We start from the raw sequence: 27,290 nt of genomic DNA, 5'->3' as shown, positions 1-27,290 counted from the left end.
AGAGGCATGTACTAATAATCTACCATCAGTAAATCTGTCCTTTAAGTATGAATGAAAGGGTCAAGTCTCCGTATCTTAATACTTATCTAATGGAATGTTAGACTTTTCAGCTGCCTCTGTGTTTGTTTTTAACCAACCATAGAGATTGTCGTGCTCTGCAACCTGCATATCTGGTTTTACAAGTGTTATATAACCAGACTAGTGCCAAGTGACCTTCCCTGCAGCACTTACCCCTATGTGACTACATGCTCATATTTTATTTCTGCATACACAGTGCAAAATATGAGTTAAGATGGGTATCGGGGGTGTATATATATATCTGAGAAACTATTGTGCAATTTTTAGTTATGTTTTGCTTTTATACTTGAGGCGTGTGAATGCAACTATCTATTTATAGCTCCTGAAAGAAACCTTTGTATTATGAAACCTGTCCTAGGTGACTTTTTTTTATTCTCTGCACATATACGTGTAGCCATATGACAGTCAAAATTTTCAGTCTTTTTTTTTTTTTTTTTTTCCTGCTGGCCGCAGATGTTTATTGTGACTATTTGTATCCTCTAACATCAGCCAATGATGGACCTCAGCAGTGGCCTCAGCAAAATATGCAGAGGGTCGCACTGGCCCACCGTGAAACCCAAAATCTTTTGGCGCAACATCCTGACGGCCACTGACTCTGCCCCCAGGCCGCCGGGGACTTCAACTCTGCACTTTCTGAACAGAGATGGAGTTTAATATGATGACGGTGCATCACTGTTCCCCTGCTGCAGCTACATGCAGCAGAGGCCCACAGGCGTAATGTGATGAGGATGACATCACCCCATCTGCTACCTTCACTGTACGTAGTAGCAGCAGAGGAAGAATAAGAGTAGGTGAGCTACTGGGGAACGGCGAAAGGTGAGTACTTGGTTGTTATTTTTAAATACACTGAAACAAGTTGCAGACTGCAGGATGGGGGTGGGGCGCAATATGAAGGGGGCCAACAACATGAATGGGGTCTTAATATATGCTGGAGACATAGGGAGAACTAGAAGTCCATGGAGGAATGATGTTATTTTATTGCATCTGATGCATACATGGGGTAGGCGTTGCAAATTTTGTGGAGTAAAGGACCTTGGATGACATCACCCTGCTCACATGACCTTAACAGATCTCTCTCTCAACTTTCCAGCAAGGCACAGTGTTAAACATTTGACACAGTGGGGGAGATTTATTAGAAGTGACTGGGGTAAAACAATTCTAGTTGTTCATGGAAACCAATCAAAGCTCAGTTTTAGTTTTAATTTTATAACCAGCTTTGGGGAATATGAAAGCTGAGCCCTGATTGGTGGTAATTGGGCAATTAGAACAGTCCTGCTCTCAGGCACTTCTTCTGATAAATCTTCCCACGTATATCTTACACAGCTGTATATGTCTTTAGTTTAATATTGGCAGATGGTCCCCAAGTACTAGTAGCAGTGAGACCTGTCAATCGGGACTAAGAAGGCAAGACAGTGCAGTAAACACTGCATATGCAGAACCCCATTAATGTCATTGCAGCCATGGAAAGGGATCACTAAAGGATAAGGGCAACATTTTAAATTATAGTTTTTTTTTTTTTTTTCACTTCTTACGTCGTTAACCCTTTCACGACCCGTGACGTAATAGCACGTCACAGGTCGGCCGCGGGTGCATGGAGAGAGCTCATGCGCTGAGCCCTCTCCATAGCCGGTAAGTCTTTGTTGCATATTGCAACGCTGCCGGCGCCGCCATCTTTTCGAGGATCGCCGCTCCCCGTGACGTCATCGGGGAGCGGCGATCCGTCGCCATGGTAACCTCGGGTCTCACGAAGACCCGAGGCTACTTCGGGTTGACCCATGCATTACAATGTGCTATCAGCACATTTTAATGTATGAGTAGTAAAATCCCCATATACTGCCATACTGTAGTATGGCAGTATATGATAGGATCGTGCAGACACCCTAGGGTTAAAGTACCCTAGGGAGTCTGAAAAGTACTAAAAATAAAAAAAAGTTAAAAAAAAAAAAAATTATAATAAAAAACCCTAAAAACTCAAATCACCCCCCTTTCCCTAGAACTGATATAAATATAAATAAACAGTAAAAATCAAACACATTAGGTATCGCCGCGTCCGAAAATGCCCGATCTATCAAAATATGATAACGTTTTTTCACCGCGTTTAATCCCGTAACGGAAAATCGCGCCCAAAGTCGAAAATGGCACTTTTTTTGTAATTTAAAAAAATTAAAAAATTCTATAAAAAGTGATCACAAGGTCGAACAGTCCTAAAATTGATAACATCTTAAACGTCATCAAAATCCGCAAAAAACGACACCACCTACAGCTCAGTACACCAAAGTATAAAAAAGTTATTAGCGCCAGAAGATGGCAAAATCCCCCAAAAAATTTTTGTGCAGGAGGTTTTAATTTTTTTAAATGTATGAAAACATTATAAAACCTATATAAATTTGGTATCCCCGTAATCGCACAGACCCAAAGAATAAAGTAGACATGTCATTTGGGGCGCACAGTGAAATCCGTAAGATCCAAGCCCACAAGAAGACGGCACAAATGCGTTTTTTTTACCAATTTCACTGCATTTGGAATTTTTTTCCCGCTTCCTAGTACACGGCATGGAATATTCAATACCATCTCTATGAAGTGCAATTTGTTACGCAGAAAATAAGCCATCACACAGCTCTGTACATGGAAAAATAAAAAAGTTATGGATTTTTGATCATGGGGAGTAAAAAATGAAAATGAAAAAACAAAAAAGGGCCAGGTCCTGAAAGGGTTAAAGGGAACCTGTCATTTTCATTAAAGACAGGTTGCAGAAGCCCATGACACCTTCAGTGCAAATCTGCCTTTCTGCCTTTTCTAAGCATTTGCATTACAATATAATTGTATGTTATAACTTACCTGGCAGACTGACAAAATCCTGTTGTAGTCCCAGGGGATGGGCTTTGGTTTGGATGCATTTCAAAAAGCAACATGTGACTTGTCTGCGTTACTCGCTCCTCATATCTTAGCCCCCACCTTTGTGCTCCTGCACAGCTCCTCCTCCTGCTCCTTCTCAGAGGTCACAGCCTGGGGCTGCACAGGAGCACAGAGATGGAGGCAGCCTGTAGCTCAGACAAGTCACAAGCCAAACCAAAGCCCAGCCCCTGTGACTACCCCGGGATTTTGTCAAGATGCAAGAGTCAGTTATAACACACAATTATATTGTAATACCAATGCTTAGAAAAGGCAGAGAAGCATTTTTGGACTGCAGGTATAATGGGCTTTTGCAATCTGTCTTTAGTGAAAATGAGGTCCCTAGTGACAGGTTCCCTTTAATGGCTCCATGACGTACAATTATGTCATGGAGTGTTAAGGTGTTTATAAAATTAACTTTTATATATTTTTAAGTACTGAATGAAAGGTCCTGATAACCATATGCATGTATTCACGCTAATGGGAGCTACGAGCAATGTCAATGAAGTTAGAATCCAGATGTAGATTTCCTTTTAAGAGGGTGATGCTGGGCATGGATGAGGTAAACTACAATCTATAGGATGTAATTCGATTACAGGTAGGAGTAGAGCACACATGGGAGTCTGCAGGGGATGTGAGTACTCTCAAAGGCTGTAGAAAGTGGAAGCCGTGCAGGAATTAAGATATACTACTCATTTCAATGCTTTTGAGGGCATGTATTTCTGGGCAATGACTGAAACTGAGTAGTTTGCAAATCTTTTGTTAGGGTTCTACAAATGCATCAAGGACATGGTAAATAATGCAGTCTGAAATGTAGCGCAACTATTTATATCCATACTTACACCAAAAATTATTCAAATGTACCAAATATTTTAATGCACTTTTCTGTAGTAAACTAGATGATGCGCTAATACAGTGTTCTAAACCTGTTCCAGTATAAGGCTACATTCACATGAACGTATGGGGGACGTATTTATGTCCCCCATACACTTCTATGGCCTCATGGCACCGTATGGGAGCGGTACGGTGCGGCACCCTACCATTCCGTAGCCCGTAGGACATATCCCATCTTTCTATCTTTCTACGGAATACGGCGGCGTGCTCTGTATATTCCTATGGAGAGAGACTCTCTGCAGCGCCAATGTATGCCCGCCCTACTATGGTATGAATATAGCCCAAGACTGTCTATTCTAACGCTGCACTCTTTTACTCTTCCTTTTACTGCAATGCTTTTAATTCTCCCCAAGTAGCTTGTGATACAGACATTTACATGGAAATAGGAGATAATATCTTTTTAATGTCTTTCTTGGCATTTTACTTCATGTAAATACTCGTATATACTCGTGTATAAGCCGAGTTTTTCAGCACAAAAAATGTGCTGAAAAACCTAATCTCGGCTTATACACGAGTTAATAAAAAAAAAAAAAAAACATGAGTTAAAAAAAAATTAATACTCACCCTCCGGCTCCCGGTCCTCGGCGGCAGCTCCCGATCCTCTGCGGCGGCTTCTCTCTTCGATCTTCACGTGCCGGCAGTCGCGTCCATGCGACTTGCCGGCGGGCGCACAATATGATGTAGCGGTACCGCCGCATCGCACTGTGCGCCCGCTGGCAAGTCGCATGGACGCGACTGCCGGCACGTGAAGATCGAAGAGAGGAGCCGCCGCCGAGGACCGGGAGCCGCCGCCGAGGACCGGGAGCCGCCGCCGCCCAGGACCGGGATCCGCCACTTCAAATCAAAGGTGAGTATCGTCGGAGGGTGAGTATAAAGTTTATTTTTTTATTATACTGAGGGCAGGCTGTATACTTTTTGGGGGCAGGCTGTATACTTTTTGGGGGCAGGCTGTATACTTTTTGGGGGCAGGCTGTATACTTTTTGGGGGCAGGCTGTATACTTTATGGGGGCAGGCTGTATACTTTATGGGGGCAGGCTGTATACTTTATGGGGGCAGGCTGATTGTATACTACACCCTCGGCTTATACTCGAGTCAATAGGTTTTCCCATTTTTTTTTTGTGGTAAAATTAGGGGTCTCGGCTTATACTCGAGTATATACGGTAATTGTATTGTTAATGTTTTTATGGTATTGTATTTTAAGTCTGTTTGTACTTTTAAACTGGTTTGTGACTTCTTCTCTTCCCCTTTTTTGGTGGACAATTTATTATTGTTATTATTATTATTATTATTATTATTATTATTTATTACATCACATTTGAGCACCGTTGAACATCCAAGATATTTGTAAAATGTGGTATGACCAAACCTTAAATGTGAATCCTATAAAGTGAATGAAACAAGTATTGATGTACAAGCATATGTATCTCTCACATCTATTTTTTTTTCTTTTCTAATCCAGGGCATATTTGATCAAAGTGCAGAGCTATCGTTGGTGTGGGTTGGAGATGGAACAGGCGTAAGTTATTGAAGCTCGACATTTATTGTAATAGCAGACCTGTTTGAAACCCTCAATTCAAAATACCGTGTTCCATGCAGAATCACAATAGACAATGTCATAGAAATATAGCCTTACCTAAGACATTTAATAAAATCTAACCCATGTTATCATGGCAAAGGAAGTAAAAGTAATGCAATACCATACAATACATACTGTTTTCAGAAATGTAAACTTCCTATGGATTTTGATGCACATTTCACCTTCACTGCTGTTAAAGAGGGTGCAGTTTTCATGGACTGTTACCAAGTTTACCTGCATTAAGAAAAAGATTAGTTTCTACTTACCAAACATCAAGGGACCTTAATGAGTGTTAAAAAATCATTATAATAGTTGAATTGTAATTGTTATTTTCCCTCTACCAGGTCATACTCTTGCTAACAACTTTTCGGATTCCTTTGATTATTATATCCTATGGGCAGTCAAAGCTATACAGGAGGTAAATACACAATGTAAAATAAAGTTTTGCATAATTTTTCAACATTTTTCAAATTGCTTAACTTAACATTATGTATATGTGACATACACATTATGGGGTGTTTTTTGGGGGGGACCTAAATGACCATTACTTAGAATTCAATCAACAATTATTTGAAGGACGCAAAAACTCCAATGTATAAAAAAATATACCCTTTATTAAACATGAGTATATTAAGAGGCATCAAAGAGAAGGGGGGAATACAAAGGGAGTAATAGCATGGTGAATACAGCTTATCGCTGCATAAAAAATTAAAAGAAATCTACCATCAAATTCAAGCATGGATAAACCAAGGGCACTTACTGTGACTGTGGTAATCTTCTTATATTTGTTATCCATGGCCTCCTTCCTACTAAAATCAACCTTTAAAATTATGTTAAGTAGCCTTAGCCCCTCTGTGATCTGGCTTTACAGGCTGTTAAACTGTCTCGGCCTCCCTCCTGCTTCCTCAGCATTTGTGCAGTGAGACCATCTGAATAAAAATTCATCAAAATCCTTAAAGGATCATGACAACAGTTCAAATTTCAGTGAGTGCATACCCATAAAGGCCCTTGTGAGGGATCTGCTCCCTGGCAGGTGGTGGGTGGAAAAGAACAATAATGCAGAATCACAGAAAGGACCTATCTTAAGCATTCAGACTGGTTGTTCCCATAATGTAACCACTGACAGATTTCAAACAGCAGGTATTTTAACAAGAATAGTGCATAAGGACAATACTGGTTTCCACCACTTGGTGGTACTATCGTATTACAAATGGGGAAAACAGTATTTAAAGGGGTTTGCCCATGAAAGAAAATTCTCAAATTCAGTCCCCTAGGGATGTTTACACAATAAAGATTAATTTTAATGGTTTTTTTAATTGCTTTTTTAGCTCCTATCGCTTCCTAGGCTGGTCAGTATAAAATCCCAGAGTGTGCTCTCTAAGCAGACACTTCATGATTCCTCAAGTCCAGGGGTGCACAACCTTTTTCAGCCCAAGAGCCCCATTGTCATACCGCTGTGGACTGCACTATTAACCAAAACAGAGTAAATGCTCCCCAGAGACCACTACTGCAGAATATTACATTTGTATAATAAGTTTCTTAGACCTCAGAGCAGACTACAATACAGCGCACAAACAAGACAATAATAATGATGGTGGAAATTGTCTGAACCCACGCAGCAGGTAATTGTGAATAACTGGCTGCACGCAGGGGTTCTGATAGTACCCAGTACTCTGCCCTACCTGCAGCCGACCAGGTATTAATCCTTTTGATCTGCTAGGCCGATTGTAGGCTTTTTGCTGCCTGAGGTGAAAAGAATCTAACTACTATAATACTGTCCACTACGCACAGGAGTATAACTACTATAATAATGCCCCCTATGTACAAGAATATAACTATTATAATACTGTCCCCTTTGTTCAGGAAAATAACTACTATAATACTGAACAAATAGTGGGATAATGAAACTGCCCACCCGACTTTCTAGACTTACAAAGTATCCACAGTACCCAATCCAAAGATTCCCTTGTGCAGCCAGTTCTAGTTCCCCCTCTGTGCTGCCCCCATCAGTTATAGATTCTCCTCACTGTGAGCACTGCAGCCCTGTTCCGCAGAAGGCTGTATATAGGAGAATCCAGAGGGTCATGTGATGATGACATCAACACATATCCTTCAGCTTCCCCTCTGTACAGGAGCTGGACAGGTCCTCAAGGAGTGTGTGCTTACTTGTTTTATTCAGTTTTTGCCTCAAGTTGCGGACCTGCTGCTGCATTGGAAGCAGGGTGGGGGCCGCAACTTGAGGGTCAGCAGGCTGCGGGTTGTGCACCACTGCTCTAACTTACACAGCTCTGCAGAAACATCTTATCTGCCTGTAACTTTACTCTCCTCACCATGCTGCTGTTGTTTGCCAGCAGGAAGTCATTGTGTGTGTCTGTGTCTTGGAATACAAGGGTGGGGGCTAGAGGAAGAGAGGAGCTTGTCACTGTCAGACAGAAGAGCAATATGTCTGCCAACCATAAACTCAGAGGATTAACCCTTAGTGACCACCCATACGTATTTCTCCGTCGGTCACTAAGGGGCCTTAGGCTAGGCCGGCGGGTTTCTCTGTCGGCTTAACCCAAGGACTGCATAGTCCCCATGTGCAGGGAAGAGTGGTGCCCTGTCTGTCTTATGACAGCCGGTATCCTGCTCTAACAATCAGGGCTGTTAATCCCTCCCTCTCCTCCCGGCACCCCGCAATCGCATCTTCGGTGCCGAACAGCCAGGGACCTAATGAAGCTCCCCGGGTCTGCCTTCGAAATCTGCCTGCTCGGTCAAGCCCCTGTTTAGACCAAGTAGCTACCTGTCGACACTTCTAATGCACTGCAATACATGGTTTTTACACTTGATTACTAGTTCATATACAAGTAATGTGAAAGTTAAAAAAAAAAAACAAAAATAAAAGACACATATAAAACAATAAATAATAAAGTGGGAAAAAATAAAAAAAAACACAACATGCCCAATATATAAAGATATAAAAATGGGTATTTCCGGCGGTGAACCCCGTAACGGAAAAATGCGCTCAAATGTCCGAATTGACACTTTTTTGCCGCTTCGCAACACAGAGAAAAACATAATAGAAAGTGATCTAAAGGTTGCACAGTCCACAAAATGGTAGCAATGAAAAAATGATACCCTAGCCAACTCCGTACTCCTGAGTATGAAAAAGTTATTGGAGAATATGGATAGAGGTAATAATTTTTGGGGGGTACAATTTTAATTTTTGTGTCAAATTTACCACATTTTGAATTGTATTTTCACTTCCCAGTACAATGGGTGGAATATAAAATACCGTCACTAGGAAGTACAATTTGTTATGCAGAAAACAAGCCCTCAAACCGCTCTGTACAGGAAAAAAATAGTTATTGATTTTTGAAAGTGGGTAGCAATAAGGGATGGGATAAGGGTTTGTGGTACCGGAGACCACGTTCACACGTTCAATCCAAAGGCTCCACTCGTGATAACATATTTTGGTAACATTGTGTTACATGTTAACTAAACGCAAAGTAAATACAATCTTTTTACAACGTGCGATCGCAGGTGCAGCCTGCAACCAAAATTGCATGCGTGAACGTGGCCTCAGGGGCTCTACAAACATGTCATGGCACCTGAAAACTAATCTGCCCTACAAAAGCTCAATGGCTTCTTGACCTGACAGCGGGTTACATTCACAGGGGTGTCCTCTTACTTAGAATATATTGTGCCGTTTTTGTCTTTTTTTTTTTTTTTTTTTTTTTTCTACTTTTGTTCAGTTAATTTGGGAAATTTTGCAGCTAAATGAATGTATTAATGATAAATATTGGTGAATTCCAAATCAAACCTTCATTTTGTTTAAATGTTTATACTGAAATATACATAAAGAGTTAACAAGCTTCCTACCTGCTGTTTTGAATAGTTTGAAGGGTGAAGTTAATAGAATGGGGTGCTAATAAAAAGACACTTATAAAATGACGCCCAACACAAAGCTGAGATATGGTACATGTAAGTTAGTAACCAATTTGGGTTGTAAGACTATCAGTTTGAAAAACTGATTTATTTTGAAGTTTGAAAATAGCAATTTTTTTCAAAATGTTAACCAAATTCACCTTTTTTCATAAATAAATGTTAAATATATCAACCAAAATTTCCCACTATTTTGTTTTTCTGTTACATTTTGTACACTTAAGTAAGTTAAAGGAAACCTACCACTTAAAAGTGGTAGGTTTAGACACATATACATGGCACCAGCTCAGGGTGAGCTGGTGCCAGAGCATATTTTTGTTAGGCGTGCCCGTGCGTGCGCCGGATTCTAACGTGCTGGAGAGCCGGTGACGTCACCGAGCTCTCTGGGACATGCGCGCCTGCGCAACTTAGCACGGGGAAACAGGCCGTGCTAAGTTGCGCAGGCGCGCGTGTGCCAGAGAGCTCGGTGACGTCACCGGCTCTCCAGCACGTTAGAATCCGGCGCATGCACGGGCACGCGCTTGGTGCGCCGTGTCCAAGTGCGGTGCGCCGAGTTATAAGTTAATATAACTTATAAAACGGCGATAGGGGCTTTGTTTCCCTAACAAAAATATGCTCTGGCACCAGCTCACGCTGAGCTGGTGCCATGTATATGTGTCTAAACCTACCACTTGTAAGTGGTAGGTTTCCTTTAAAGCCTTCTAAACTTTTAAACTGGATAAAGCGACACATGCTGGTTTTGAAAAATAGGCCTTGGTTACTAAGGGGTTCACGGTCTGAACCAGGGGCAACTAAAATCGTAAACACCAGGACTGATAGAGAAAGGTCTTCATGGGAAAACCCCTTTAAGAACATGGGAAATTGTTATAGGCAGTCAATCACATTACATATGGTAGACTAACATACGATATGGGGATGACCATGCAGTTTCACTAGAGGGATGGAGGTGTACTGTGTTGAGTATGGGTATGTAGAAACACACCTAAGTTGTTTAACTTGGTAATGGGCCGACTCCAGGGCATTATTCCTTTTTCCAGATAAGCTAATGGTTTCATTGATACCAGCTTGTGTAACCTTTTGATCACCATTCATTCAGATGTTATGGGTGACAAAATGGCTCAAAAACATTGATTTGGACATGCATTTTTATTGGTATCCCCGGTCCCCAAAATGATTGATCAAACATGTTCATGATTGTGTTTGTTTAGCAAATAAATAATAAAATAAGTGGACTGATCACTCAAACAATAGACTGTTGCAATGCATAACAATGACTGTAACAATGCATATGGAATATAAATGGTTGTCATAAAAAAACAATCAGCTCCCAACTCCTATTCATATCTGATATAAATAAGTTGCATATTATAGACATTACATTTTTTAGGACCATACAGAACTATACAGTTGTGTTTTTTTTTTTTTTCATTTTCTCAGATTTCTTAGTTCATTACAATTTTTTTTTTTCCTTCTAGCGAGAATTACGGAAAGTCATTTGAAGATATAACTTCCCACATAAAAAACACATACATTCGCACAGAGTTTGGTATGGGTCTTGGTCCTGAGAACTCTGGAAGGGTGAGTTTTGGGGTACTTAATAGTGGTTACCTTATGTTAATTGCATTTTTTTGTAATGTACTTGGTAGATTTTTTTTTTTTTGCCATTGACTGTGGCAATCTTCTCCTATTCGTTAGCCATGGCCACCTTTCCTAGAAGGAAGGAAACCAAATATAAGAAGATTACCACAGTCACAGTGCCCAGATCTATTAGTAAGTGCTCCTGGTTTATCCATGTTTGATTTTGATGGTAGATTTCTTTCAAGTAATCTTCAATGACCTTAAAGGAGGATTCACCTTCATGTTCTTCATATTGCAGCTCAACATTTAGATCTGGAATAATTATGCAGTTGAAATTAGAAGTTTACACATACTATATAAAAAATACTTTTTTTTTTTTTTCTCAATATTTGACATGAAATCGGAATAAACCTTTCCTGTTTCAGGTCTATTAAGATTACCAAAATCACTTGATAGAGAGAAGCTATGTTAGCAGAGGTTTCTATACTTTTATCAAAAAAGTAGGTCTTCTATTCAATCCTGTTCTTCGTAACTTTTAGCAGGGTTTTTTTTTTATGAACAATCATCAACCTAAAACCTTTGAACAAATTTCTAATTGTACCAAAGTTCAAGATGGAGACATTAAAATCCACAGTCTTTGCCAGGACTGCTTCATGGCATCTATCGATTTGATTGACTCGCACTACCATATACTGCCTATATATCTGTTATTTCAGAAATTCCTCAGGATAGCACTTCCAGTGGATGAAAACATTCTACATTTGCAATTCAGGTCCCTTCCCTTAGAAAATGCTCTTTGGGCTACATAGATTGTATCTGAAATGGCTACTATAAGTGGAGGTCAGGGGTTGTTTGTCCCGTTTGGACGATTTGTTCTTGGTAGGGAGTTCAGAAGAATTGGTCAGAAGCCAGATTACCTCAGTCTCAAAATCTTAGTTCATTTTAGTTAATCTCAGTTGGGGTATAGAAAATCTTCACTGCACAGGAAAAAATCTTTTAAAAGATATGACTGGATTCCAAGATTCAAAAATCATTGCTACCACTAGCGGAAATTAAAAAAAAAAAAAAAAGATTGGGGTCATAATACAAGGAGTTTTTGATTCTGCAAGACTGCCTGTAAGGAAAGACATGTCTCTTCTAGAGCAGTTAGTGGCAACCATCCTGGCAGTCCCATGGGCACATGATCACACCTCTCTGCTCCAGCTTTTTCTTATGCAGATTTGGGATAGGAAATCCTCCTTTATGTACAGGATCTCCCTTACTCACAAGGTCATGGACTTGCAAATCTGGTGGACGGACCGTGCGTTTCTATCCAGAGGCCATGATTCTAATGTAATGCAGGACCAAAAGGTTGGGACATGCATCTTCTCGATCAAATTTTCCAGGGGAGATGGGATGCATCAGAGGCAGCCCAATCCTCAAACTACAAGGAACTGTTTGCAGTGCCAAAATCCCTAAGGGTATCTTTACACCTGATCAGTTCAAAGTCATGACAGACTGTCGCTTATATAAACAGACGGGGGTACATGGAGTGTACTTTTGATGGAGTCGACATCAGATTCACAAAATGGTTGCCTCTAACAGCATGGCTGTCAAAAGGCAAACATTGAGAAGTTAGGATCTTTTTTTTTTTTTTTCCGTTTATTATAGAAAATTTCATAAACGCGTACATTCGACCCCTCTTGGGTGTCTAATAAGATATACAAAGTTTGACATCCAATACATAAAACAATAATCAAAAGAATTTCTTGTTCCTTCATTTTATCCCTTTCCACCCCCCTCCCTCTCCCTTCTTTAAATTCTGCTCTGGTGTCTAAAACCCACTGATCATTTCACTCCGTTCTTTTAAGCTACAATATATCGAAGAAAGCAACCTTTTCTCCCTGGGAAAAAAAATATGGTTTATGATTGGCAGCCAGTTACGTTTCCACTTGATCTCATTTTCTTTTTTTATATTTCTTATTTTTACTCAACCATTGAAAGTACAGATATTCCATCCATTTCCTCCTCTTAACTTGTATCATTGTCAGTATGTACATAGATAACCAATCCATCATAAGGACTCTCTTCACTGCTAATATCATCAAATTTATTAGTTCTTCCTTCTGTTTAATGTATTTAGAACTATAGTAGTGAAATATACAACGCCATACATCCAGTTTGATTGGTTCTCTCAAGATATAGGTTAAGTGTTGTTCCGCCATAACCCATAAATTCGTCACTGCTGGACACTGCCCCGTTATCCACTAAATCATGTATTTTAAATATACCCTTCCTTTCCCAAACACCAAGCCACCCATTCTTTCCTTTCCATTTACACATACTAAGAAAATCATCCAGGGACCGATATCCCGATATGTCCGTTGGTAACTGATATTTTCTCCTCTGCGTTCTCCAAACAGCTCTTGTATCTCTTAGGAGGATAGAAGCTTTACCTGGCATCTTCAAGTTTACACTCTTTTCATGCAAAAACCTTCCTAATGTAAACTGTTGAATCAACCCTTCTTCCAACTCCCGGTCTACAAACTTGTTCTGTTTATTTACCCATTGTGCTGCAAACATCATAATACAGGATATATTGTATGTTCTTAAATCAGGAAGTGACAGCCCACCAACCTTGCGGCTTTTGCAAATGTTTAATGGATACTCTACTTCTCTTGTTCCGCCAAAAAAATTTTTGGAACATAGCATTTAACTTATTTATATCCTTGTGTTTAAGTAGTAAAGGGAGCATCTGCGTTGTATATAGCAACCTTGGAAAGATAACCATCTTAATTAAATTCTTCCTACCAAAAAGTGAGAGCGGGAGTTCCATCCATCTCTTTAAATCGTGCGCTATACAGTATTTTCAAACAACTATGTGTAATTCAACTCCTACACTTTAGTGATATCTCGATCTAGTTTAATCCCTAAATACCTAAAATTATCCTTCACAATTTTTAACCCCCATTCCCTATTCCAAGACACCTCTTCTCCCCTATCCAATAATAACACTTCTGTTTTGTGAATGTTAATTTTTTATCCCGAAATCTCCTCATATCTTTTTAACAAATTAATCATCTTGTATATATCACACTGTACATTGCCTATAAATAACAATAAATCGTCAGCAAATAAAGTCATTTTAACTTCTTTACCACCCAACTTTATCCCCATTACATTTGTGTCATTGTGGATCTTCCTAGCTAGTGGTTCTAAAGCTAAATTAAATAATAGTGGCAAAAGGGGACAACCTTGACGTGTACCTCTCCCTAATGAAAATTCTTGTGACATAACCCTCTGTGCTATAACTTGTGCTAGTGGTTTACTATACATCATTTCAATAGCCCTATAAAAATAACCACCTATCCCCATTTTAAGCATAACTTTCTTGAGCCAGGGCAAGGCCACACTATCGAATGCTTTTTCAGCATCGACTGAAATAATTGCTTTGTTATTCTTTTCTGTTGGCCTTGCCCTGGCCCAGTCCAGTACCGCCATAACTGTGCGCACGTTTTTTACTCCATGGAGACCCTTCACAAAGCCGTTTTGGCAGGGATGGACTAATCCTGGAATTATTTCAGCTAGCCTGTTTGCCAAAATTCTAGTGTATATTTTCATGTCTATATTTATCAGAGAAATAGGTCTATACGAACCTGGGTCTTTAGGGTCCCCTTTATTTTTTGGTATAATTTTAATATGGGCCAAATTGCCTGTCTTAAATTCTGCCCTCTCCAAAACAATTTTATTATACACCTTCGTTAACAGGGGAGCTAGTTGGAGGATGCATCATTTTGTAAAAGTCCGAGGAATATCCGTCTGGCCCTGACGCTTTATTTTTGGCCAGATGTCTGATTACTTTAATAACTTCGTCTAAATGTATAGGTAGTGATAACTTTTCTTGTTGTTCGAGAGTTATTACATTCAGCTCCACCTCTTCCAAAAAATTATCCATCTGTTGTTCATCCTCCCTCCTTTCTTTATATAGTTTACCATAATACTCTGCCATTATCTGGTTTATCCTGTTCCTGTCACTTGTCAGTTCTCCCTAACCATCTCGAATTGTATCAATATAATCTCTCCCTCTTTCCTTTTTTTTTTTTTTATCAGATTAGACAGCATTTTCCCTGTTTTGTTGCCATTATTAAACAGATTTCTCTCCTTAGCTCTCTGAAAATTTTTTTTTCAAACATTATTTTGCGATTGCCATTATTGGGAGCTGCCCTGAAGGCTAGCATTGCTTCTCTATACTCTTTTTCTAGATCTTTTTGTTTTGTTCCATCTTTTTTTCCTTACTGCTGCCACATATGATCTAATTTTTCCCCTAATCACTGCTTTGGCTGCTTCCCAATATAAAATTGGGTCTGCTTTCTGTTCTGCATTGTCCTGGCAATAATGTTCCCACTCTTTTATCAGCATTTGTTTAAATTCTTTATCACCACTAACCCCCCAGGGAAATTTCCAAAGCCCCCATCCTTGTTTCCTTCCCAGAAACTGCAATGACGGTTGTATGGGTGCATGGTCAGATATCACAATATTTGTTATTTTTGTATGTAGAATTTCTTTCCCCAAAGAAGCAGTAACAAGCAAGTAATCTATCCTTGACCATACATTATGTACCCCTGAGAAATACGTATATTCCTCTCCTGTGGGGTTCTTAACCCCTTAATGACCGCCCTATCGGCTTTTTACGGAGGCCATTAAGGGTACTTCTTCTGACGCGTACGCCTTTCTACGGCGGCGTGTCAGAAGAAGATTTCGGGACACTGGGTCTCGCTGGTGCCGTTGTCGGGCTGTGATCTTACAGCCCAGACCCGGCACCAACACCCGGGATCGGAAAAACTCCGGTCCCAGGTGTTTAACCCCTTACACGCTGCGGTCAAGCATGACCGCGGCGTGTAAGCGTGTCCCGCGTGGATCTGACCCCCCGGTGTGCTTACTGGGGGATCCGATCCCTCCTGCCGCAGCCCCGGGTTCCAACGAGTGACCCGGGGCTTCTGGCTCCTCTACCCGCCGGGTTCTGCCTTCCTGGCAGGACCCGGCTGTAAGTAAGCATGCGCATGTGTACAAGTGTATTGCAGTGTAAAGGCTTGAATAAGTGATCGGACGATCGCTTGTTCAAGCCAAGAAGTAGAAAATGTAAAAAAGTTTAAAAAAAAAAAAAAAAAATGAAATCATTTTATTATATAATTAAATAAATAAAATAAAAGTCCCATAATCTCCCCAATTACACATGAAATGCAAATAAAGTATATAAAACACAAAAACACGTACATATTTGGTATCACCGCGTCCGTATCAATCTTGAACCCGCTCGGTGAACAACGTAAAAAAAAAACCTCGAAAAGCTTCCCGTAATATACAATTTTTCATCAAACACCATCACAAAAAATGTTCTAAAAAGTGATCAAAAAAAGTTACGTTCCCTAATATGATACGACTGAAAAGAACAACTCTTTTCGCAAAAAATAAGCCCTCAACGAGGTCTGACAACAGAACAATACAAAAGTTATGGCCCTAAAAAGTTGTCCATAGTAAAAACAATGCGATATTCACCAATATTGGTTTTGCTCAGGAAAATTGAGCAAAGATAAGAAAAACTATATAAATGAGGTTTCACCGCAATCGTAGTGAACCAGAGAATAAAGATAAAATATTATTTTTATGTTACGGTGAGCGGGGGGGGGGGGGGGGGGAATGCTAAAAATCCAAAATAAAAATTGATGATTTTGTTTGTGTCCCCCTTTAAATAGTTAATAAAATCTCATGAATAAGCTATAGACCCCCAAAATGAATTATCTATACATTGTATCTCATCCCGTAAAAAGTAAGCCATCATATATTTGCATTACCAAAAAAAATAAAAATGTATAGGTCGTACAATGTGACAATACAAATCTGCTGTGAATGGCGCCTCCATTCATTCTATACTTGGCCGTGTGCCCGTACAGCAGTTTACCACCACATATGGGGTATCGCTACACTCGGGAGGAATTGGGCATCAAATGTTGCAGTGCGTTTCATCATTTAATTTATTCTGAAACTGTCAATTTGGCCTAAATGAATGTATTTTCCAAAAAAATTCCATAGTTTCTAAATCGCAGGTCCATATTGTTTTAACCCATGTGAAACACTTAAAGGGTTAATGGACTTTAATAGAAGTTGTTTTACATACGTTGAGGGGCGAAGTTTCTATAGTGGGGTAATTTATGTGGTTTTACTATAATTTAGGCCTTTCAAAGTCACTTGAAAACGGAGTGGTCCCTCAAAATGTGAGTTTTGGCAATTTTCATGAAAATTAGAAAAATCACACCTAAAGTTCTGCACCTCATAACATTCTAGAAAAATGAGAGGATGCATAAAATATCATCTCAGCATAAAGCAGACATTCCATAAATGTTAATTATCAAGCTTTTTGGGTAGTTTTACTTCCTGTCTGGAAAGCAGAACAATTCAAACTTGGAAAATGCAAAACTTATCACTTAAATTTTATAACTAACATGAAGTACAATGTGTCACGAGAAAACATTCTCAAAATCACCAGGATATGTTAAAGCGTTTCCGAAGTTATAACCAATAATCGTAAGACATGTCAGATTTGAAAAATCGAGTCTGGTCATTGAGCTGAAAACTAGTGTCGGTGATAAGGGGTTAAATCTCCATGAGTCAATTACTCCAGTGAGTTGTAACAAATTTAGCATTACAGGATCTTCCAGATAATTCCCCTTCTTCTTTTTTAACCCTTCCGTTCTATCTAACATACAATTGATAACTCTATTGAAGTCTCCTCAATCCAGTTTAATAGCTATAATATAAAATTTTCATTCTCTTTCTTATCATTAGGGGCATAGATGTTATAGATCATAATGGCGTGGGACTCATAGTTTAATAAAATTCTCATAGCTCTACCTTCTATACCGTATTCTATAGAGACAATCTCAGCTCTTAAATGTTTATTCATCAAAATTATCACCCCCACTGGGGGCGTGGCTTGGTAATGACGGCGTGAAGACGTGCCCTGCACGAGCTTCCGTCCTTCAGGCACCATTACCAGAGATCGAGGGACTTACCCGCGGCCAAACATGTCCTCCAGGAGAGGAAGGAACACGGGGAAGCTGGTGACCCCCCGTCAGCTCCCGTTTGGCGGCCTCCGGTCCGGGAATGGAGCGTTTCTTGCAGCTGCAGAGCGCGGCCTCCTCTCCCCCAGCAGCGCCATATGCGCCTAATATGGCGCCCGGACACAGCCTCCGATCTGCTACCACACAGCCGGCGCCGCAGGATCAGCAGTCCGAGCAGCCTGGGGAACAAGGCTGGGATGCCCTATCCCAGCCACAGGTACAAAACAGCCCAGCAGCCCCTGCCAATACCATCCTCAGGGGAGCTTATGGCCCTGACCCCATTACACCCCAATGACTCTTTGGGATTACCTTCATCATCACAGGCCTCCACACTGGGGGGAAATGTGCCTCATGTGTCCATGGCCTTGGAAAACCCAGGGATTAACCCCATGCAAGCAGAATTTCAACTACTGAAGGAGCTGATACAAGCCCTCCCCACTAGGCAAGACCTACACTCTGCAGTTCAGAGGCTTGAGCTTTCACACAATCGGGCCTTAGAGGAGGTCAAAGAGGAGCTTGAGGAGGTCTCTTTGTGTACTACGAATGTTGAGAACGCGGCCTCTGCGCTGAATGCTCATGTCACTGCCCTTGAGACAGAGATGAATCAATCTAGAGCACATATCCAGCACTTGACCCTCTTGTTAGATGATCAAGAAAACCGCAGCAGACGAAATAACATACGTATAAAGGGCCTGCCCGAGCTTCAAACAGTAGACAATTTGTCTGAGAGAGTAACGCAAATCTTTAATGATATCCTGGACCGCCCTGTAGACTCGGCTCTCCTGTTTGATAGGATTCACAGAGTCTCCAGAATGTCTGCTGCAGGTAATGGGATACCCAGAGATGTATTATGCCGCCTGCACTACTACACGGATAAGGAGAAAATAATGCGCGCAGCCTGGGGCAGGGAAAATGTGCAAGTAGATGGTTCGGATATACGTATCTACCCTGATGTTTCGGCCCGCACCCTGAGCATGAGACGCTTACTGCAACCTCCCCTACATAGTATAAAAGAAGCTGGCGCATCTTACAGATGGGGCCACCCTTTTCACCTCATTGTTTGACATAATGGGACCCCGTTCTTCTTAAGGAGCCCTGATGACCTCCCTGACCTTTTTTGCTTCCTGAATATACCCTCAATTTCTATTCCTAATTGGCTTGGAACGGATATGCCCAGAGTGCCTTCGCTGCAATCTCGACGAAGGAGTGCGTCAAGACGTGGGAGACGTCCCTCAGAGGACACCATACCACCACTTCTATCTTCCCAACCTTCTGGAGCTGCCATACCGCCACTTCTACCTTCCCAACCGTCTGGGGCTGCCATACCGCCACTTCTATCTTCCCAACCTACTGGAGCTGCCTCATTGGGCCCGGACTTATCTGTGGGCCTACCTCCGGAAGCCTGACGTTCTCCGAACTTCCTCCATGCATAGTACTCAGGTATTGGCACTTGGTGCCACACATTGGACTTATGTCCTCATGTATATTTAAATACAGCCTATGCTTATTTTATTTTCCTTCTATGCTTTTGTGAATAGAGATGTTGTCTGAGTTTTGCCTAAATTATATTCACATTTAAGTTTTCCTCAAGGTCTGATAGACATTGTTACTGGGACACTTGAAGCTACGTAGCCATCTTAATTACCTATACAGTATGATTGGTTATAACTTGCCCCAGAAGCCAGCCATTGACTACAAGCTAACCTTTGTCAAATTGTTTATACTGCTTGTGAATTTTGTTCACCCTGGGAGGTTGTCTGTTACAATTTAACGTACAACGCCATATGTAAAAAGATATTGTTTATGCCTTTACACCGTCGCGGCGATATCCGTATAGATTCAATAAAGGTACCCTATAAGTAGAAGTAGTCAATTAGAACCGGGTTTTGGGCAAAATACCTCCCAGAGTGTACAACAACTATACCTCTCTGTTACATGAAAGATAGTAGGTGTTATAATTGTTATGGCACTGAGCCTCTCTCACCGGCCTTTGGACCTAATATTTCACCTGAAGACGGGTGAGAGAAGTCGATCGCTCTAAGATTGCAATTGTTTATTTATGCCTGTTGGTAATGGAGCCATGCGCTATTGCCTTCTACGTTCCTACGTTCCCCACTCTTTCTACTTCTGATAGGAGGAGTTGTTTCCCTGGCTTTATTTTCCAGGGACTTAGGGTTTGACCCTTTTTTGCTTCCCCTTTTTTTTTTTCTCAACCCTTTAACCCCCGCTGAACCTTGGGACCGCAGGTCGCTCCCACTCCACCCAACTCACCTCCCCTATCCCAGTAGTCTTTATTCCTTTTTTCTTCTCTTACTTCTTAACCTTTCTGCCCTACTCTCCCCCCCTCTTCCCACCATGGCGGCGTCTAGGCCAGAGAACAGACGAGACAAACTAACGCTTGGTTCCCTTAATGTAAAGGGACTGCACAGCCCCGAAAAGAGGTCCATCTTGTTCAACATGTTGAAAGGAAGGAAAATCCAGGTTGCCTTTTTGCAGGAAACCCATCTTAGTGAGGCTAGACCGTATAATTTTACGGACAGGAGATACCCGAATGCCTATCATAGCTATACTACTGACCCAAGAGCGAGAGGCACCTCAATTTTTATAGCGGCTTCAGTGCAGTGGTCATATGTGGACTCATGTTGCGACTCAGTGGGGAGGATGATTATGGTTAAGGGCAAAATTGCGGACAGTATGTACACATTTGTCTAACTGTATCTTCCAAACACAGGACAAGCCCAAGCTATGACCTCCTTCTTGGACCTCATAGGGGATTTTGCCGAGGGACATCTGGTAGTAGGTGGAGATTTCAATGTTGCTCTTGACCCCAGCATTGACACTTCCTCAGGCTCCTCCTCCTTGTCGCAACATAGTCTACGCAGACTGAGAGGTTTATTACATGACCATCAATTGATTGATACCTGGAGACTAATGCATCCGAGAGATAAAGATTACACGTTCTACTCTCCAGTGCATAATGTGTATTCCCGGCTGGATTACTTCTAATTCGCTATAGCGACATGGGCCTCATCCAGAAAGCGGAAATCGACAATCACCTTTTCGGATCATGCATTGGTCTCTACGGTACTTAACCTTCCGGACATATCTGACATCCAATGGCAGTGGAAATTGAATATATCCCTCTTAGATGACAGTGTGATCACAGACGAAATCCGAGATTCCCTACAGACGCATTTTACTAGGACCACAGAAGAGGGGATCGACCCGTGTGTTGCATGGGAAGGCCATAAGCATAACATCCGCAGCTTACTCATTACACACGGTTCCTGGCGAAAACGAGAAAGGGCTAAAGAGATAACTACCCTATTAGATAAAATTAGGGAACTAGAGACGTCACACAAGCGTACGCCTACCGACGATCTTCGAACCTCCCTGTTTGAAGCGCGTGACTCCCTTAAAACATTGTTAGTTGGTAAAGCAAAGGGAGTCATGGCGAAGTGTCGTCGACACTTCTATGAGTATAGCGACAAATGCGGCAGATCCCTAGCCAGAGCATTACGTGCCCAACGCTTGCGTACATACATTCCGAAAATCATGACACACTCGGGACTCCCTAAACACTTAAACTCGGACATAGTGACAACCTTCCGGGATTATTATCATTCCCTATACAACCTTGACCAACCGCACACAGCCTCAGCTCGAATTGCATTACGAAATAGAATCCAAACCTACCTATCTGACTCTTCTCTACCGTCTCTTTCTGAGGAGGAGGTAGAAGCCCCCATTACAGACTTAAAGTTCCAACTGGCCCTCAAGGAGACTCAAACAGGTAAAGCCCCGCGGCCTGACGGCTTCTCTTTACCGTACTACAAGAAGTTTTCGGGCCTCCTTGAACCACACTGGACAAAGGCTTTCAATGAGATAGCTTTGGGAACCTCCCTGCCTAGGGATGCGGTAAGAGCGACCATAGCTGTCATACCTAAACCAGGAAAAGACACTACCCAATGTTCAAATTATCGACCAATTTCGCTGCTAAACCAGGATCTCAAGCTGTTTGCGAAAGTTATAGCAATGAGACTTGCTCCCCTACTCCTGAGCTTCATTCACTCGGATCAGGCTGGCTTCCTCTTGGGAAGGGAAGCAAGGGATAATACCACAAAAACCATAAATTTGATATACAAGGCCCAAATGGAACAAATCCCTCTTATGCTCCTATCTACGGATGCGGAAAAGGCCTTTGATAGAGTAAACTGGTTTTACATGTCCGAGGTTGCTCGTTCCTGCATTCCAACACTGTGGAAGCAAACCAATACTCCAACAACGACTATGTGGGTTAACAAAGTAAATGACATCATGCGTATGGAGGACCTTACATCTTCCTTGCACGGTACCCAGGTGAAATTCAGCAAAACCTGGCAACCTTGGATCCTCTTCCAGCTATCGGCTGAGTACAGACAACTTTTATAAGGCCCTGAGGTGATCCCCCTCGCCGGACTGCTTCAGTTATCCTTCTGCCCCCCGGCCTAGGCGCCTCCCTTTAATCCTTCTATTCATCTACTTGACTACCCTTCTAGCCCTATCCCTTTCCCTTACTTCTCTTATCCTATTACTCCCTATTGTTCCCCTCCATATGTTTATATGGGGAGTTCCTTATAGGCGCTTAATTGAGTCTAAGGTCTCCCTAATGGTTTTGTTTTTGTTATTGTTTTCTGAAATTACATAAAAATAGGTGAGAGTGTAAAGTGAGCTGGGGCGTGTACACGGAAAAGCGCACCAAAGGTTATGTTCTGATATATTTTGTCATTTATAATTATTTATACTTGATTATATGTAAGCAATGTTACAAGGACTGCGCTCCTGCTTTTTATTTATACTCTTACTGCCAATAAAAGCAAATTAAAAAAAAAAAAATTATCACCCCCGGTTTCCTTTTCCTAACTCCTTGTCCTATAGCCTTTCCTACCCATCCCCCTTCCAGTTTCTGGATTTCTTTACCATCTAAGTAGGTCTCCTGGAATAGTGGTGTATCGGAATCTAGCCTCTTTAAGTGGTTCAAAATTTTTTGCCTTTTGGATGGAGTGGTTATGCCTCTCACATTCCAAGATGTCACTTTCAACCTTGATAAACCCATTCTATACTAACTTTCCATATATAAGATTTCCGACACCAGAGCAGATTCCCTCCCCCCTCCCTCCCATCCCACTACCCTCTTACTTCCATAAAGACTTCCTTTTTTCCCTAATGGTCTCCTTATCTTCCTCATCACCTTTCTAACCCACCTCTCTCCCTCACGACATAAAAAAAGAGAAGAGAAAAAAAAAAATGAACTTCCTTCTCTCCCCGCCCCCCCCCCCATCCCCTCCCCGCCTTCATCTGCTGCTCTCATCGCTGATGCCGAATCATTCCACCTTAAGATGTTTCTTGCAGTACTCCTCTGCTTCTTTAGGGTTCGTGAAAAATTTTACTTCATTGTCTTCTTGAAAGATCTTTTAATGTTGCTGGAACTTGTAGTCTAAATTTAATCCCTTTACTAAATAGTTTCGAGCATAGGGGAGAAAATAATTTTCTCTTTGAGCTTGTATCTGCAGAATAATCGGGAAACAGTAGAATTTTACATTCTTCTACCTTCAATTCTTTTTTTTTTTTTTTGTCTATACAATCTCATTATGTCCATTTTGTCATCACAATCCAGAATCCTTGCTATGACGACTCTCGGCCTTTGTCTTGTCTCATTCCTCGGTCTCAGTCGATGTGCTCTTTCAACTTTAATAGTTCTCCCCAAGCCCAGTTGCTCTGGAATGTCCTTAGAAATAATTTTCTTTAAATCCTCAGAGGGTACTGATTCCGGAATTCTCACCAACCTTCAGTCTTGAACGGTTTTCAAGGTCTATTAACTTTTCTTGAATTTGCTCCTTCTCTTTATGCATTTCGCTTAGTTGAGAATGGAGACTTTCTACTTCATCCTCCATAGAACAGAAACTGTCTACTAGGTATTCTATTCTCTCATTATGTTGATCCAATTCCGAATTCCCCCTTTGCATAGTTTTCTTTACAGCGGAATCAATTGCAGAATACAGGGTTGGTAAAATTTCCTTAGCCACTGCCTCTGCTAATTCCTTAACATCTATATTCTGGAAACTCTCCTCATTCTGGGCTCCATTACTGCTCTTCTTAGGAGGGTCCGTTTTTTTTCTCCGGTGTAATCTTTGTTGATTCCCGTCTGGAAGTATCCAGTTTTCTATTTATGGTACCTTCTTTACCAGGCATGTTTGTCTGCGGGGAGCTCCCAGGAGGGAGATAGAGGGAAAGCGAGAAGGAGAGGGGAAGGAAAAAAAAACAAAACAAAAAAACCACTAAAGCACTCTTTTTCCTGCCTCTGATTTCTCCCCTTCCCCCTCGGACTCCGTATCCACCTCCCAGCTAGCTAGTCCGGTTTAGCATATAAACAACACACCCCACATGAAAAGTCCTAGATATTACAAAAAAAGGAAAACCGTTTTTTGTTATTCAGAATACCACTCTTATGCCTTATTCTGGAGATAAAAGGACGTATTGGAGAAAACAGCAAATATTATCACAAATCATTTAGAGTGTTAATAGTCCTTCCCTAGTCCTAATACACAAAAACAAAACAAAAAAAAAACAATCTTTTAGAGGGTTAGTAAGTCCATCAAAAGAAAACACATATTCTCCTCCTCTTCCAGATTTTGGTTTGTCCAAGTTCATCGGAGAGTTAGTAAGTTATTAGCGTGATTCTAGGTTAAACAAACAGAGTATCCTCCTCACCACCTATATACTGTTGTTAGAAAGTCAATTCAGTGATTCCAGTGATCAGTAATTATTTCCTGCAGATAGAAATAGGAAAAGAAGCAAAGGAGGGAGAGTAAAGAGAAGAAGAGAGGGGGGAAAAAAAACACCCCAAAAAAAAAATTCTTTTTTTTTTCCTCCTTTTTTGCAAATTCCTCTTCTCTCCCAAAGTCTAATTTGTCCAAATTTATCAAAGGTTTAGTAGGTTGTTAGAATGGTTACTTCTTTCAATGTCCCCCTAATAGGCTGTATACTGTTGTTAGAAAGTCGGTTAATGAACCCAGCATATCTTCATACCTTGCAGATGGGTGAAGGAGAAGGAAGAAGGGAGAGGGAAAAAAAAAAAAAAAGCAAAAAACAAAACACTAATGCAAGTGGAAGTCTTTAAGTTTGTTACAATAAAAATTACAGGCAATAAATACTATAGAATCATACGACCTGTTCCAAGATCTGTGTGGTGGGCTTTTAAATTCCTCCTGCAGCTGTTCTTCTTAAGCTGATACTTGCTGCTTGCCATTGGGGACATCCCGATTCATGCTACTTCCACACTATAGAGCCCGGCTCGACTGCCACCCGAGCTATCGCAGGTCACGCGTAGCTTATCTGACCTCCTTCGGCGCATCCTCGAGCTTCTCCTCCTCTAACATCCCCCTATGCTCTCCTTCCATCCAAGCCCCGTTTAGGGGGTCTTCCTGCGACCCTTGCAGTGCTCCTCTCCCCCAAGGGCTCCCAGCTTACAGGGTCAGCAACAAAGCAGCTGAACCATGTGCCGCTGCCCTAGCGTCTCCCGCGTACTGCTTTCATCACAAGCCGGCCGGCAAAAGCAAACAGCTGATCAGCGCTCCACAATCTTCTCTGCAGCGCTGATCCCGTCAGGATCCAGAACCACCACGTTACAGCTGCTCAATATAGTCCTCTATCGCAGGGTACGCTGAACGTTTTCCATCCTCCGCATACCACTACAAAGTAGCCCCACACCAACAACGCCTCAGAACATCGGCTCCCGGCATTCTCTTCCCTGGTGTCGGAAGAAGGGAATTTCGAGCGCACGCACTAGCCGTGCACCACCATCGGGCGCCGCCCCGAAAGTCTCGAAGTTAGGGTCTTACGGATTCTGCTACTACTACCATGCAAAAGTCTCTCTCACTACACACTAATAGCCGTAAATATTGAAGCACTTACAGAGTGAAACGATTTTATTGTCCCTTGATTGAGATGTGGTCCTTGGCTTTTACCAGACCAGGTTTGAGCAGCAGATTCCTTAAAGGGGTATTCCGGGAATATAAACTTCTGGTACCAAAACCCATATTGCTATAAATAAATTAATATAACCAAGCTCCATGTCATTAGTCACAAACTGGAGCACAAGTGGTTTAAATTTGGGTCACTAAATTTTATGGCCTCTGTAAAGTAGGTGAAGTTATCACCAAGATTGCCACCACTGGAAACAAGTCCCATGATCCTTTAGTTCTCAGTAACTCCTTCCTTTTTATGCTCTGCTCCGAGTGATGATGTAACAGACTGTCTTGTTCTGTTACCATAGTAATGTGTAACTGCCATCAATGCACAATACCTCACAGAGATGACTTCTGGCCATACTGGATGCACTGCAACCAACAGACTACATCCAAACCTAGTGATGATCACATGACCTGCCCAGGCAAGCAGGATATGTGATGTGGACATGTGACCAGCAGCCATCTTCTGTCCTTTGTCTGCTCCTCGCTGAGGAAATCAACGGACTGATTAAAGGGCCAGCAGCATTTTAATTCTCCATTACAGTGCATTTCATCAGCATAAGGGGAGTAACATTTTAAATTATAACCAATTACATATTAGCTTATATTTGAAGGACGCATTTGTATATGAAATATACCGATTCCTGGAATACCCTTTTAAGAGTTGTAAAATGACATATACCCACCTGAGACATTCATCCCTGTTTTGAGTGTTCATACTTGTTCTCAGTTGTTGCCGTTTCACCAACATAGAGACCTCCAGAAGAACATCTGGAACACACAAATGGATAGACCACATTGTGTGAGATGCAGGTGAAGTCACCTGCATGGCCGACGCCAGCACCCGGCTTACCCGGGCAAGTGCCGGGGCCCCAGAGGTCTCAGAGGGGCCCACACCACACACTGCCAATTCAAGCATACTCAATTACATCGGCATGCTTGTTGCCGATGTAATTGAGAGAAGCGTGAGAAGCGCTTCATTCACACTGGCGGCGCGGCTGACAGGGGGCGGCCCCGCAAGCGGGCAGTCACAGAACATAGGTGCATCGGCGTCACCAATGTATTTCTGCTGCACAGCGCCTATTGCTGTGCAGGACGCTGGACGTGATGACTTCACGCCGCCAGCGTGCCTGCTGCTGCACAGTAGTCGCTGTGCTGAACATGTAGCAGAAGAGCGGCGAGCCCCAGAAGAGATGAAGAAGAAATCGCATGCAGCCCTTGAGGTAAGTTGGCGTTTATTT

The 27,290-nt window shown here is 41.7% G+C and overlaps 1 protein-coding gene across 3 annotated transcripts in view; it reads left to right on the top strand.

Moving 5' to 3' along the window:
* Window positions 1–27,290, top strand: part of SORT1 (sortilin 1) — a 62,827-nt gene that overhangs the window by 9,433 nt on the left and 26,104 nt on the right. For 2 of the 3 annotated variants that reach the window (XM_072137372.1, XM_072137373.1), the window contains exons 2-4: window positions 5,325–5,381; window positions 5,786–5,859; window positions 10,841–10,943. In XM_072137372.1, coding sequence (XP_071993473.1) covers window positions 5,325–5,381; window positions 5,786–5,859; window positions 10,841–10,943 — 234 coding nt within the window. Of the gene's footprint in view, window positions 1–5,324; window positions 5,382–5,785; window positions 5,860–10,840; window positions 10,944–26,841; window positions 26,863–27,290 lie in introns of those variants that run through there. The other variant, XM_072137374.1, reaches the window with a different exon arrangement.

The sequence above is a fragment of the Engystomops pustulosus genome, chromosome 2, assembly GCF_040894005.1.
Source record: "Engystomops pustulosus chromosome 2, aEngPut4.maternal, whole genome shotgun sequence".
Lineage (NCBI taxonomy): Eukaryota > Metazoa > Chordata > Amphibia > Anura > Leptodactylidae > Engystomops > Engystomops pustulosus.
Note: the sequence above shows the minus strand (reverse complement) of the source record. Positions and strands in the feature narration are given on the sequence as shown.